Consider the following 15,628-nt stretch of genomic DNA (forward strand, 5'->3'; position numbering starts at 1 on the left):
CTGCATATGCATTGGAAAATGATTTGTTGTTGCATGAGTGTAGCATGATCGCATAGTCTGACACATTCCCAGGTAACGCTAGTTAAAGACCTTCTCAACCCGTTCCTCCGCATACTTAGTGCATCTATCGTATAATCAAACTTTTCTCAAATCTGTCGCATTTATTTATTCTATTACCGCAACCAACAAACCAAACAACTATTTGAGTTACCGGTTACCGCAAAGTCTTCCTGAAAATTACCACCGCATACTGTTTTTCCAAGTCCCTGAGTTCGATCCTGAACTTATCAGGAAACTCAGTGGGGTTTATACTTAGATTCCACTGGGAAAACTTGTTGCTTAATGCAATTCCATCACCGCATTTCATTCCATATTTTCACCTCATATTTTCAGCCTTCTTTTCCTTCAGATAACGAGGACAATTCTTTTTCCAGTGTCTGTTCTGGTTACAGTGGAAACATTTTCCTTTTTCAACCGGTGGTGAGTTAGCAGGCGCACTCCCTTTTCCTTTACTACCCTTCTTCTTCTTCCCCTTTCCAGAGTTAGAAGTGGAAGGTGTAAACTTTGTTCCTAAAGTCGAACCTCGATAGAACCTTTTAAAGGACGAGACAACCTCCCTTTTTTTTCCTTACTTTTCAGCAAGGATTGGTAAGTCTATAACTCGTTGAGAAGAATGGTAAGGGAGTAGTCCACTTTGTTAAGAATCGTATTGCTAACAAAGTGGAGGAAGCTCTCTGACAATGTATGCAGGATAATGTTAACCTGATTGCCCTCATCGATTTTAGACCCATTTATCTCCGCCACGTTAAAGTGGACCATCATATTTAGCACGTGTTCACGAACAGAGGTGTCTTTCTCTATTTTGGAGATGAAGATGTGTTTTAGAGCCCCATGCTTGAGCTGCCCAGACGGTTGTCCGAACATTCCCCACAGGGACTCCATGATTTCATGAGTTGATACCATGGACTCGTGTTTCTTGGCCAACACGTCACCAAGACTAGCCAGAATATAGGCTCGGGCCTTCTCGTTTGCTCGTGTTCAACGCTCGTATGTCGTCCGAACATTTTTAGTAGCGTCTTGAGGTGGAATAGAAGGACATTCCTCCGTAAGAACAAACTTCAGATCCTCGATGATGAGTATCGTCGTGAGCATATGTTTACAACTTGAATAGTTTTGGCTATTCAGTTTTTCGGTGCTAAGTAAATTGATAGTGGTAGAAGCCATTAAAAACCGTTGCTAAAAAAACGAATAACCTTTTATAAGACTTTGCAAAAAAAAAAAAAAAAAATCACATTTTTTTAACCAATTAGTTTTAACAAAACAGATTCCAAGTACCCTAAGTGAAAAGACTTCTATTTTGTAATGATGCCCTACCGGGGCAGGACAAACGTCACTGGTGGGGTGATCAGATGTCCCTTCACTGGGATGAGACATTCTCAATCATTAGGTAGAACCAACTCTTGGAACTAAACCTACTAGCCACAATTTATTTGGTCTAAGACAGTTAACCCTTACCAATCCCGCGTAAGTGTAACCCCTCATTTTCGGCCCCAGAGTCCTGCTCTAATGCGCCCACCATAGGGAAAAAGCATATTAGGATAAGAGACTAAGTAACTTTATCCTCTTACAGGAGATCAAACAAAGAAACGCGCAAAACAACCATCCTATAGGGGGACACACCCAAGGTGCCACGAGGCGATGCACAGAAACTTTATTCAATCCAACGAGGGAGACCAGGGATATGCTATCGCACTTCCCGCTCCCACTTACTATGAACACTCTCTCCATCCACCTTGATATTAATCTACCCAAACACCATCCGTTAGGGGGACACGCCAAAGGTGCCTTGAGGCCGAGGGTAGATCTCACGGTGTGGACTATGAGGGAGAAACGCGAGATGTGAAAATGAAGCATCAAATGCCCTAAGTACCTCCCACTGAATGTTTTACATAGGAGTTTATTAACCTAGACTATCCGACTACTAATAATGATCTAAGTCATTTATTAAGTTTGCTCAAAAACAACTTTTGTCTTTGAAATTAAAAAACAAATCCAAGTAGTCACATTAAACTCTTTAATGGACTAGCCTTAATTTGCATGCATGCATCAAATTTATCTAAATTACCTTTCCTGGTAGATTCCCAGGTAGGGGTGTTTCGTTACCTTCATCTTAAATAACCTAGCCTAGACAGAATCCGCCTTAGACAAAAGGTCTATTATAGATAGATTTGCTACATATTAATCTTTTACTAATTATTTTAGTTCTAATTTCATTTTATAACCATTTATAAAATAAACAACTAAAACACTCATGTCACATAACAAAGTGTTTATAACGCTTATAAATATTACGTTAAATAAATAAAGCATACATAAATATAACTCTTATATTATATGATGCATGAGCATGCCCTTATGAAAATTAAATCATGCTTCACTAAATCATAACACTTATAATAAAGAGAATATGCATGACCTAAGGTGGGATTTATCTATATGTTCATACCATATGAAAAACAAAAACAAAAATATATATATATATATATATATATACACATCACATGTATAAAACCATAGATTAATGAACCGGGATGAACCAAAACAAAACCGGAATGAGAAAACAATCTATTTACATAATTCAGCTGAGCAAACCGGTTCACAAGCGAACTGGGTCTTGAACTACCGGGTGAAGCTCCTATCGTTTAGTAAACGCCTCTAGGTAAACGATCGTGTAGTGCACACTAGACGATAGCATAACAGCTAAACGATTGCATAGACAACAATGAGGTTGTGAAGCCTGATCGTTTAGACGGTCGCTTAGCACGCGAAAGGTAAACGATTTACCATGCAATTACTCCGTGATCGTATAGTCAGTAACTAAGCAATGAGGCTTGCTGAGCTATACGATCGTCTAGTGCGCGTGTGCATTAAATGAAAGTCGAGCACCCAATACTCAGCGATCGTCTACATGACACGACCAACACTTGATTGTCTTCTTCCACAAAGAACAGCAACCCTTGCTCCGAACTTCATCACGAGCGACTCAAGACTCAAACTAACTTTGAATTTACAGACTCGAAAGCAATTAATTGTGCCCAAAAAACGCAGGGGCCTTTACAATTAACTAGAGAATTCAACAAACCGAGGTTACATCCCAGCAATTTCCATTAATCCACACATCCACAAACAAATTACACTTAAAACAGAGAGTAGACATGCTGCACCCACCGTGAATGTAAATGCAATTCTTTTACGGCAATGAATTGGAATATCAGAAACCTGGCTCTGATACCAATTGAAGGAACTCTTATTCAAGAGTACCTAGAGCGGAAGCGAATCTTTCCAATTCATTGTGACAGAATTACCACACGTACATTCAAACATACTAATATGTATTCATAACACTAAAGAGATCAAGAGATCATACTAGATGAAGATTTCTTCTTCACAACGAGTCTAAAACCCAATCGTCTACCTCGAACAATCACCAATCGAACAAACGAAAACGGAGATGTCACTACTACTCAGAGCCCTTAGTATTCTTGGAGTGAGAATCCAAAGTGTGGGCTTTGTTCGGATTTGGTGGAGGGAAGGAGGAAGAGAGACCGTACACAACGATCAAGCAAGTGGGAGATGAGGTCGTCTATCGCATAGACAAAATGCTTGATCGTTTAGGTGAAGTATATGATCGTGTAGGAAAAAGTAAACAATCGTCTAAATAATCGTGTAGGAAAGGGTAAGTGATCGTCTAAACGATCATGTAGAAAAACTAAGCAATCGTTTATACAATCGTTTAGTAAATACCGGGAGCTAAACAATCACTTAGGAAAAGGTAAACGATCGTTTAGCTAATAGCACGCGAAGGTGTAATCGGTAAGTGATCGCTTAGCAATATTGTATATGTAAGCGATCGTGTAGGCACTATCGTATAGGCACTGATTTTCTAAGCGATGACACACTCTTTTTCACAATATCCACGCATCTCATGCTTAACACACCGTCAACTATTTATGCATCTCGAAGTGATCTTTCAATGCACTCATCCGTTATTAGAACAGAAGAGATGCCGTTCCATTTCCTTTATAACCGTCTAATGAATGTGATCTCATCATATTCATATCATATAAATTAATATCATATATTAATTATAATATTTTCCTTTACTAGATATAAATCATATTTATATCCATTTTCCTCCAAATTAATGCATTTCATACATAAAATTAATTATATCATATTTAATTAACTCGTTCAATTATAACATATATAATCGAACTCCCTCTTATCAATTTGAACATTTCAAACTGACCCAAAAATTGACTCTCAACTTGTATCCAAGCTACCAAGGGGACCTTATGGACCTATGGCTCGAACCTCCAACAGTACGTGAATAGCTGACTAAACTCTTTAGTCACGATATTCACCATCCGTTAACTGCCAGACATTCCACTAAAGACCAATAGTTGAACTCTTCTTGCCACAGATATATTTTCTATATCCATTGGATATAACCAATCATTAGTACGATGACCCTTCACAGATGCTCGTAATTACAGCAGGCCAATTTATCGTCTTGCCCTTGTAATTACATCTTCCTCCTTAAGTACCATTGATCCTACAAATACAACATAGTCCTACTATATGTGAACACCTCTCAGGTCATGAGAAGGTGCGTGGCGCCACATCGTTCAAGCCTCGGGATCAGCCCTTAAGAGAGCAATCTATCTACTTACCCCTACTTTGGGGAAGGAATGAACTCAGCTATCTTGTGAAGCTGAGTTCCCAGCTCTCAAATCAGACGAATCCTCAAAATGGTAGATTTGAGTTGGCGCTCTGGCCACTAGCACCCATGCCAATCAAAGGACCGCCCTCAATTGTAGGAGTTCCCAACTCACTCAGGATTGAGGTCATGTTATCTATGGTCATCCTAGTGAAGTGAAGTCTCAGTCAAAAATGAATTTATATGACAAGAGAATAACACTTCGAGGTCAGGTCTTATACAAACTCTTTGTATAGGACGCTACTGCTCACATGTCCACTACACGAATGATCAGGATTAGACTATCTGTGACAAGTCACAACATTTGTAACTATTCCACAAAGCAGGTCGTGTCCGTAGTGTTACCAGGATAAGGTTTCCCTCTTATATTCATATACTACAGATTATTTTGTTTGTCACTTAAGACATGATCCACTTGTATATCATTACATACATGCTTAAGTTACATAAATACAACCAGAGATATTAAGTTTATTGGTTTGTGGTAAAATAAAAAATATCTAAATGTGCAAAGTCAAAAAGTGAAGTAAATATCATATATATTATACATCAAAAGTATTCGTACAAAGTTGTTTACAAACTACAGGACACGAGACTTTAGGACACAAACCCCAACAACTAGAATAAGGTATCCAACTTTACCCATATACTATAGACCTTTAGGTTATTTCTTAAACTTGATCCACATGTATGTCAACTACATACTATTGAAGACCACCTATAATAACATTGAATTTTTTCGATTAATGGATAAATTATTGTATAACTAATAATTAATCAATTAATTAATTATGAGGTTTTAGGACACAAATCCCAACACTATCCAAATGAGGATGCTCTGAAAAACGTAGGTAAAATAGAGGCTCTAAGTCTGAGTCTTCATCACTTTTATGAGGAAGTTGTGATTCTGTGTATAGATCGATGTGTTACACCCATCACTATAACCATAGAAACCCTAATCACTTGAATAACTATAGTTACTATAAGATAGCCATAATTCAATTTTGAGGTGAAATGAGTTTGAATGGGGTCAAAAATTAATAAATGTTTCCTTTTCAAACTATTTTTCTTGGAAATTAAATTATTGGATGGTTAAAAAAGCAAAACTCGGTGAAATGATGTGAAATCCAATGAAAAAAGTTTGAATGAGATTAAAAATAAATATATATATTATTGTTTCAATTTTGTTTAGATAATTGTAGACACTCGTAGACGTCTATCAGTGATAGGTACTAATAGATGTCTATCAATGTTCGTAAAATTTTGTTATATTTAATAAAAAAATTATCAGTTTTTTATATTTTAAAAACCTCCATTTCTTTTTTTGAAAATGAAAATTTTGGATGGTAAAAAAAACAAAAGTCAAGTAAAATGATGTGAAAATTCAATTAAGAAATCTGAATAAGGTAAAAAATATATGTGTGTGTGTTCTTTTTTTTTCTAAATTCATTTTATTGAAAATGAAATTTTTGGAAGGTAAAAAAAATCAAAATTCACATAATTCAATTTTGAAATGAAATGAAAGTTCGATGAAAAAGTTTGAATGAAAAAATAATATATATTCTTTTTTGTATTTTTTTTTTTAGGAATTGGAATGTATGTCAAAATTTAAGGTTTCATTCTGAAAAATGGAAAAACCGCCCAAAAATAAAATTTATAGCAACTCACGTGACATGCACATGACCACAAATTTCTGAATCCTTGATTTGCCCTTGTTTGGTTCGTAATAGTTTTTGTTGATGAAACTACAAATACTAGGTAATTGTATAATAAAAAACAAAGCCGAGTTATGTATACAAAGTAATTGTTTATATTTCTCAAATAACAGCTGCCCACCTAATTTTGCTCATGTAGTTAACATAATCTCCATATTTGATTATTATTTTATATTATGTTTAACCACTTTTCGAATTAATCTCACCTTGATTAAATATCCAGATTTTTCTACCAAATTATATTTTAAATATCCATATATAATTAACTTCTATTTTATCGGTACATTTTATTCAAATATTTGAATGATTTTTCATTACTTTATACGTAGTCAATTTTACTCAAATCTTTGAATTGTTTTTTATAATATTTTATATACATTCTTAATAAATTATTGTATATTTTTCATTTAATAAATTAGTTTTATATACTATTTTTGCTATTATTTTAACGATTTGGAAAAAAGAAATATCACTTCGTAAAAAAATAGTCATAACTTTTGTTACTCATACAAAGTGTTCATCAATTTAGGTTTTGTTATGGTTTCTTTACCAAACTTCTGTTTTTTCTATGACTTTACAACGGATTAGACTCTTGATGGGAAAAGAATTCTCGCTACCATGATTTTCGAAATTTTGAGGTGCATATTCCATCAAATTTATCGTTCCAACAATTTGTGGAATATATCAAAGGTAAAAAATTTTCTCGTTCGACAATGTACTGGATTGGTTCTGCCAATTCGAATATTGTTCAAAGATATTTTGTGGTTAATGTCAGTTTTATCAAGAGTCCCCCAAATTAGTGATACTACAAATACTAGGTAATTGTAGAATAAAAAACAGGATCAAGTTATGTATACAAGTCAATTGCTGATGTTCCTTAACAACAACTGCCCTCTTAATTTATTAAGGTTGTTGAAAATAAAGATATTTTGTAGTTCCAAACAAGACACTGATCATTCTTCCCAAACTCTTAAGGGATTTTTCAGTCGTGTTCCCACTAAAGTAGGTTGACTTTTTAGGAGCAAGTCTCTATTGAAAAAAGCAGTTTATTTGTTATATACATGAATTAGACACTTTATCAGAATGCATTGTTTAATGTGTGATAGTTGTCTAAGTAGATCATATTTGTTGTTTTCAAATAGTTTTGAAACTCACCTTTAGAATTCCATGTGGAGTAGTTTTGACGATTGTTAATCATTATTTTCTAATTTTAGATTCCATTTTGCTATTTTTACAATTAATTTTTTTTTTTTGCTATTTATCCAAATGAAAACTTTAATTTTACTATTTATCTAGTCGACCCTCTTTTTTTCAAATTCAATTTCTTTCCAAATGAAAGTTTTGGATTAAAAATTAAAAAAATTTAAAAGACAGCATACCAAAAAAACTTGATATTGAAAAAAAAACATAAACAAATATTAAAACGACATAATCAATAGAATATCCACGATTTGCTTGAACTAAGAATAACATTTCCATGACAATATATCATCAACAAATCATTAAATTTTGAGAAAAACAATCTTACCCCAATCTCTCTATCGGGTACGTGATTTTATGGATATTCTGGCGAGATGCAATTTTTTTTATCCTTGATTTAATCGATCTTTGTGTTTCATGCGTACAATTTTCAATAAAGTGAATTTGAACATCAATTTTTATCATCATCAAGTGACCATTTACACCTATCGGTTAGATAGACCTCTTTCAGAAGGAGAATTCATTCCCTGTACTGGAAACAACAAATCAAATTCCCCAGAACAATGAAGGGCAGCAAAAATGAAAAACAAAATGCTCTATTCAGTCTGTCTAAATAAACAGTATGCTATGCTGAGGGGAAGAAAGAAAAGTCATAAATAAATAGTTTGATCTGGCAAAAAGTCATAACCAACAGTTGAAACACACACAAAGGGAAATGGACAAGGAAAAATAGAAGACTTTGACAATTTACACCTAAACAAATATTAAACTTAAAAATCATTTTTGATACAGGAGAGAGTAGAGACTATATTATTCTAGTCAATTTCCTGCCCCAGATCAAAAACCCACAGTTTTCTAAGGGAAAATTTATAGAGAGATCACTTCGCACCTAAGGTCGGGAACTGCCCCGGGTCTTCAATGGATGGGGCTGCAACATTGCTCATTGAGCTACCACTGTATCCTCCCCTTAAACCACGGCCACGACCCCTTCCTCGGCCACCAGGGGCGTAGTGTCGCTCTCCTTCCGCAGGCCTCAAAAACTCATTAATACTCAAAGACTAACAAGTGGACAAAAAAAACCAGTCAATTTAATTTAACCTTTTAAAAGGTCTATTTTTCAAATTTTCAGGATTTTTTAAAAACCAAATGCCCAATTTACATAGCAATGTACGTAAAACATTTTATCAATGAAATATGAGACTGCTTCTCATTATAGAAAAAAGAAGGGGAAAAAAAAAAGACATGGAGAACATTTCTGTGTTATGAAGGGCTAAAAAACAATGTCCTAGGGCAAGCAAAATAAATGAAATTTTCATTGATGTTATAAAAAGAGTCTAATGCCTAACATACAATGATATGTAACGGAACACAAAATGAATTTAGAACCATAGCTTTGTATAAAAATGTATTTGGAAGCAAATTCTATCATCTGGAATAAACATACTTAAACGAATTAAATTCATTCTTTAGGAATCTAGTGTAATCAAATTGAAGATCATTGCAATTTAAAGCTGGCATTTTTAATGAAGATCAAGAAAGTTGGAAGATAAAGGTCAAATAAAATACTTCAAAGCACAATTTTATAATAAACTTCTTTTCCTCTAATAATGGTTCTAAATAATCAAAAGGGAAAAATACCTTTTTAGTCCCCGAGTTTTCAAGAATATGTGCATTCGGTCTATGAGGTTTCAATTTGGCCATTTTAGTTCAAGTTTTACAAAATAGGTCTAAAAGGTTCTTATTCTTATTTTCTAAATTAATTAGATATTTTTTTAATATTCTTTTAAATTTTGATATGACATTTTTAAATAAAAAATATATTTTCTCTCTCCTCTCTCTTCCCATTCACTAACTCTTCTCTCTTCTCTCTACTCCCTTCTCCACGATTCTTCTCTCTCTCTCCCTCTTCCCCTGCCTTCACCATTCTTCCTTCTTTACTGATCCATTTTCTTCAATAGCAAAGCGTACTACAATTGAATTCGACACCACCATCTTGGCGAGAACTTGTTTTTTTTTTCAGTACCATTGGCATCGATAGAAAAAAAAATAAAATCATAAGTTTTTATATGAACATTTCAAAGAATTTGTACAATTTCATAATCTCCATTTGTGTCAAGCTTTACTCATTTTTAAATTACAGAGTGCAAATCTGCTAGTTGAAATAATTAATATCGGCACATTCTCATGAAACTTAAAAATTGTTAGAAGTTTAATCTTTCTCTACTTGACAACATGGCCTATCGCATGAAAGTTTAGAAGGTTTGAAGAATAAAAGAAAATAAGAGGCCAAAGGGAATGTGTCCATTGGAGGAAGGAGAGAAGAGATGGAACTGGAAAGTGGGAACGATGATGGAAGAAGGGGAGGGGAGGAGAGAGAAGTGGAGAGTGGATGGGAAGAGGGAGGAGAGAGAATATATTTTTTTATTAATGTCATATCAAAATTTAAAAGAATATAAAAAATATCTAATTAATTTAGAAAATGAGAATAAGGACCTTTTAAAAACCTATTTTGTAAAACTGAAGGACTAAAATGACTAAATTGAAACCATAGGAACCAAATGCACATATTCTTGAAAATTTGGGGAACCTAAAAAGGTATTTTCAATTTCTTCTGGTCAACCTGAGCATAGGCTCACCAAGTAGGTCACCTCCCTCTACCTACTCTAATAGGTCATTAGTGCAAATTTCAACCATATGTAAATAATACTCTTCAAGAAAAACAAATTCAACTAAATTTCTTTTGGTAGGTTCCAGATAAACCCAATAAAGAGCATCCTATGTGCTTGCAGGACAACGTTGTTTCAAAATATAAGGCTTGAGGAAAGGAAGATGTGAGGTTAGACTACGATGGAACAGAAGAAGTTGCCTCTGCCTATGTTGAACAAGAGGCACACTTATTGACGCTATATGGACGGATTTCTACCCAAGAAAAGTTAAATTCTTCCTCTGGAAAATTAGTCACAATGCCATCAATACAAATGATAAAATCCAGAGACGTTTCCCACAAGTGGCCCTCTCTCCACAGTGCTGCCATCTTTGCTACGCTGCTTATGAGACCCCAAACCACCTTTTCATTCACTGCCCATTTACCAAGCATTTTTGGAAAGAGATCACCTTTGGATGGTCTACTCCACTTCCTAATGATTTATCGAGCCTCCTCATGTATACTCTCTCACTGGCAATCCTTTTGCCTCACACAAGAAGATTTGTGGTCACATATGATTCGCGCTTTCTGATGGTTATTATAGAAGGAGAGGAACAATCATCTCTTCAATGATAAAGGACGCTCTTTTTGACATCTTTTTTGAACATATTATCCACCTTGCTATGACTCGGTGCAAATGTATATTTATCTTTACATCTTATGATCTTACATCTCTTTTGACCCATTGGAGAAGTCTTCTCTAACTCCTTTGGTTCCAGACAATCTCACCTTTTGTAAATTTCATACATCAATGGATTTTGTTTCTCATAAAAAAGAAAAAGAAAAAGAAAAAGAAAGAACGAAGAAAACTCAATTTTCTTTTCTTCTCCCCTTTTACTATTTTATTTTTGTCTATTTTTCTTTGTTCATTTAATTCATCATAACAACATTGGAAAAAAATATAGGCTCGTAGGGTCTGGAGTCACGTTCTTTCACCATCTTCTTGGGGCAAGGCAAAATTTCAGTTTCTCCAGATTTTTTTCTCTATTTTCAGGATGATCTTAGATGAATAACTCATGAAAACTAATGTATATTGTGATCGGCAATTGAGATCTTTCACTCTTTTATAATGTTGTTATGTTATGATATAATTTTAAAGTTCAAAATGAGACTTATGGACAAAGACTTACACTCGCCTCACTATGGAAAAGAAAAGCTGGAGGCTGCTCTAAGACTTCTAAAATTTTGCCGGGCATCAAAACCAAGTAAACAATGTAATGGGCAGAAATCTTTAAAGAAAATGAGGCAATAATACCTTCTTAGTTCTCTCCTCCTTATCTGCAATTTCTTTTCGCTTATCCTTCTCGGATCCCTACAAGTGGAGTAAGAAATGAGATGAAACTGCCAAGTCCTCATTTAATGTACCAAGAGGCCAAGGGTCATAAGATCCCATAGGCCATGGATAATCAACTATGAAAGAGGATTAAGTCGGTGTACCAATTTAATAAAGATTTCGTTGTTGTCCTTCTTGCTTGAAAGTTGTTGCATGGATGCAAATTCTTTAGGATCCACCTTCCTCTCCTCAGTTTTTAGAGCTAGAAGGGCCTTCCTTTTATCCTCAAGCAACTTTTCATACTCCTCCAGTGTCATTTCCTGCATCAAGAAAAAGAGAGCAAATTAGATTCAAAATCAAGTCAAACAGTACAATGGTGTTTGCAACCCAGAGCCCACCAGACTAATATATGCAATCAAATTTACAACTGCTACATGTATCAAATTTGTGCTACTAAAAGTAAAGTAATAAAGCCTGTTCAAGTTGACATGCTTTTCAACCACAAGAAAATCAAGGGCAAGTGAGATAATAGGCCCCAGATTTAAGAGAAATTTACAAAAACTGAAGATAATAACCTTGTCTTCTGGTACTGCTTCCTCCGGTTCTTTAGCAGGGTTCTCTGTATTGACCCCTGATGTATCATCCTCTTGAATAGGCTTCTCGTCACCTACATTCTTTTCAGTTTCATTAACAGCTTCCTCCGGCACCCTAAATATAAAACAGAAATTTATAGGCTACAAGAGAGGATAACACAAACATAAAAAATGCAACCCCCCTCCCTCAAAAGAAAAATGAGGCTAGCCAAGCTCCTTGTAATATGTTGGGTGGTTGAGTGCATCTTCACATATTGGGAAAGGCATTGACCATAGAATTTTGTCTTTCAAGCCAACCTGGTGGCTTCTATGAGAAAGGGATTGAGAAGAAGGCTCATGTATGCACCTAATACCAGGAAAAAGACATCCATGAAGATGGAAGATATACACATGTACTTACTCAGCAAATTCGTCAGTTGACCTTCCCCAATTTCCACGACCAGCCCCTTCACGTTTAAATTCATTTCTGGTCATAAAATCAGGAATGAAGTGTCAAAACAGTGCAGAACATACAGCAGGGGAATGCATTGAATTTTAAAAGAATAGACGCTCACCCACGGCCAGTTCCACTGTGGCGTTCAAATGCTCTACGAGGGCGTTCCCCATCAGCAGCCTCTCCATTATTGAAACCACCCCGACGGCCACCACGACCACGAGGCCCACCATATCCACGTCTTTCCGCTGTTTTTCCACCCTCTCCATCTTCAGGTGCATTAGTGCTCTCATTATTGGCAAAGTCACGATTGAAGCCACCACCCTCACGACCTCGCCCATATCCCCGTCCTCCCCCCCGTCCACTGCCACGACCTCCACGACTGCCTTCATTCCTTGATTCTCTTACTACTCAAAGTAAGAAAAAGATTGTCTCAATCACTCAATGGATAATTCATTCCAGTCCACTCATAAGAATCCGATGGTCAGAGCAATAGTAGGTTGGTAAATTATAATCTAAAAGGACGGCAAAATGTTAAAAAAGCAAGACTAACAAGATAATGAAAAATTGATTGCACACTCCTAAGTTCCTGAAAAAGTCCCCAAATCAACAAACAATCATAAATTCAGCTTGGTAATGTCCAACTGTTATCATAGATTCAAATCATTAATAATCATGAACAAAAACAACATATCATAGTAAGAAAACAAAAATTTATCTAAACCTTGAAACATTTAAATAGAATTTATTAATTCACAACTGCATTACAGACATCAGATAAGGTATTGATACTTTCAACTCATTAATGTTCCAATCAAAGTACCTAAGCAGACACGTCATTGGGTATTATCTGAATTACAAACAAAACTTAAATGCAAAAACACAATATAACAAAGCCAACTATTACATCCTACTAATCCTTTGTAAAAAAAAAAAGGTAGCTTTAATACTTCGACCCAATTAAAAACAGTAACCACCCTTCACTCTTGCACAGTTTTAGAGCAGAAGGCCAAACAGCTAGAAACGAAACAATAAACAATATATGAAAAATGTAAAATCAATTAACCAAAACGATTAAAAAAACATCAATAATCAAAACCAAACCAGAAATTTTAGAAACGAAGAATCTAACCAGCCTGAGCAGGTGGAAGGGGCTTGGAAGGAAGACTAGCAGGCTTATTCGCCACCGGTTTCGTCTGAGCAGGGCCTTTCTTAGACGGCGGCGCCGCCACCGCCGCCACCTGATTAGCCGCAATTAGCTGCGACGGGTCCTCAGCGTCATCATCTCCCAACAAATCAAAAGGATTAACGGTCGCCATTTTCGAACAATCTCGAAACCAAAAACCCCAAAAAAGACCTCAAAGAAAAGGAAATTCCACTCCGAGAAAGGCGAGCAGAAAACCTATCTAAACAAGAGCTCCATGATTATAATAAAAGAAAGAATAAGAGATCTGTAGAGAAAGAAGAGGAAGAGGAAAAGGAAGAACCCTAGCCGCAATCGAAGTGAGTAATGTGAGTAGGAGCAAAAGAAGTCGACTGACCTAAATTCCTCAATTTATTTGTGTCCTTCCAACGTTTATTTGTATGAATTATACAACTTGTGTGCCTTCCCAATAAATATATATTTATTTCGGAAAAAAAATATTATTGTCATAGTTGGTTCGGTTTTTTTAAAAAAAAAAAAAAAAAAATTGCAGGCGAATTGAAATTCAAACCAAACCGTTTGATTTTATAAAATAGAGAACCAAATCGATGTCCAATAAGGAACAAAACAAATTATTTAGATTTTGATTGAATTGGTTCCATGTTGGTTTGGTTTTCGGTTTTGAGTCCATACGGTCATTTTGCTTGTTCTTCTTCTTTTCAATTTTATTTCGGTTTTATTTTGAATTGATCATTTTTATTTATCTCAAATTAAAATTTGACTTAATTATTTTTTGTAGATTAAAATTAGGTATTTTTTTCTTTTCTTTCAGATAATAATAACTAGATTTTTTTCTAATGTTTATATGAACTCTAATAAGTAAAATATTGAAAGTAAAATTAATAATACAATCCATCATTCATCCAAGGAAATAAAATACTAATGTACATTGTGATGGTGTTGACATTCAGCATGCAAAAACAATTAGAATCTTAAGTACTATAATTCCATCAATTTTAACAAATAAACATGCAAGATCAAATAAAAATACTAGTAGGGTTTCTAAAATTATACATTTGTTGAACTCTTCAATCATTAAATTTCAGCTCAAAATTCTTTACCGACAAGCTGTAAATCACCACTTGATCTTCTTTATTATCTTTTAGGACCTTAAATTGGATGGTAAAACCCAAAAAGAGAGATCAATCGAAGGGATTTTTATTGGCAAGAAAAAACCTTATGAGAAACCACTTTTCACTTTTCTCATCCCAATGTCTATAGAAGGCCACCTTTTTTCTCAAATTTTTCTTCTTTTATCGAAGATATACATGCAAAGTTGAAGTTAACAACATATAGATACTCCATCCTCATGCACTCTGAGTGGGATAGGTGTTGAAATAGTGAGATAAGTGGGAAAACCCAATCATTATTTCCTTATTTTGAACTTTTCAAAATTGAAATCAAGATGAATTTTAAAACAAAATTCATTTCTTTAAATTAATTTTTATCCAAAATTAATTTAAATAATTAATTAAACAAATTTAATTAATTAAAATAATTTAATATCAAATATTTAATTCTAGAAACATCAATTCCTTAAACGTTAATCCATATTCATGTAATATTTAAATCAAATTTAAATATTATTCAATTCTCCAATTTCATTTAATTCGATAATGAAGCGTATAATTATATCGTATATGATTATTGATTCCCTTAATTCAAATTTGAATATTTTAAATTTACTGCTATTATAAGGTTTAATCCATTTGTGAGCTAGTAGGGG

The 15,628-nt window shown here is 34.5% G+C and overlaps 1 protein-coding gene across 1 annotated transcript; it reads right to left on the minus strand.

The window, feature by feature from the left end:
- Positions 1-8,326: 8,326 nt before the first annotated feature.
- LOC120066997 (RGG repeats nuclear RNA binding protein A-like) lies at positions 8,327-14,266 on the minus strand. Its single transcript, XM_039018341.1, has 7 exons — positions 13,831-14,266; positions 12,820-13,105; positions 12,666-12,731; positions 12,248-12,380; positions 11,837-11,992; positions 11,655-11,711; positions 8,327-8,753 (listed from the first exon to the last, which is right to left on the minus strand). The coding sequence occupies exons 1-7, from the start codon at positions 14,015-14,017 to the stop codon at positions 8,574-8,576; spliced, it is 1,065 nt and encodes a 354-aa protein (XP_038874269.1). The 5' UTR covers positions 14,018-14,266; the 3' UTR covers positions 8,327-8,573.
- Positions 14,267-15,628: the final 1,362 nt, after the last annotated feature.

The sequence above is a fragment of the Benincasa hispida genome, chromosome 12 (assembly GCF_009727055.1).
Source record: "Benincasa hispida cultivar B227 chromosome 12, ASM972705v1, whole genome shotgun sequence".
Classification (NCBI taxonomy): domain Eukaryota; kingdom Viridiplantae; phylum Streptophyta; class Magnoliopsida; order Cucurbitales; family Cucurbitaceae; genus Benincasa; species Benincasa hispida.

Bases quoted from the DNA above. Each gene is read 5' to 3' on its own strand.
- LOC120066997 (XM_039018341.1), bottom strand. From the start codon at position 14,017: ATGGCGACCGTTAATCCTTTTGATTTGTTGGGAGATGATGACGCTGAG. The intron at 11,993-12,247 runs GTTATTATCTTC...TTCTTGATGCAG, and splicing joins AAGCAGTACCAGAAGACAAG to GAAATGACACTGGAGGAGTA. The intron at 11,712-11,836 runs GTACACCGACTT...CTCCACTTGTAG, and splicing joins ACGAAATCTTTATTAAATTG to GGATCCGAGAAGGATAAGCG.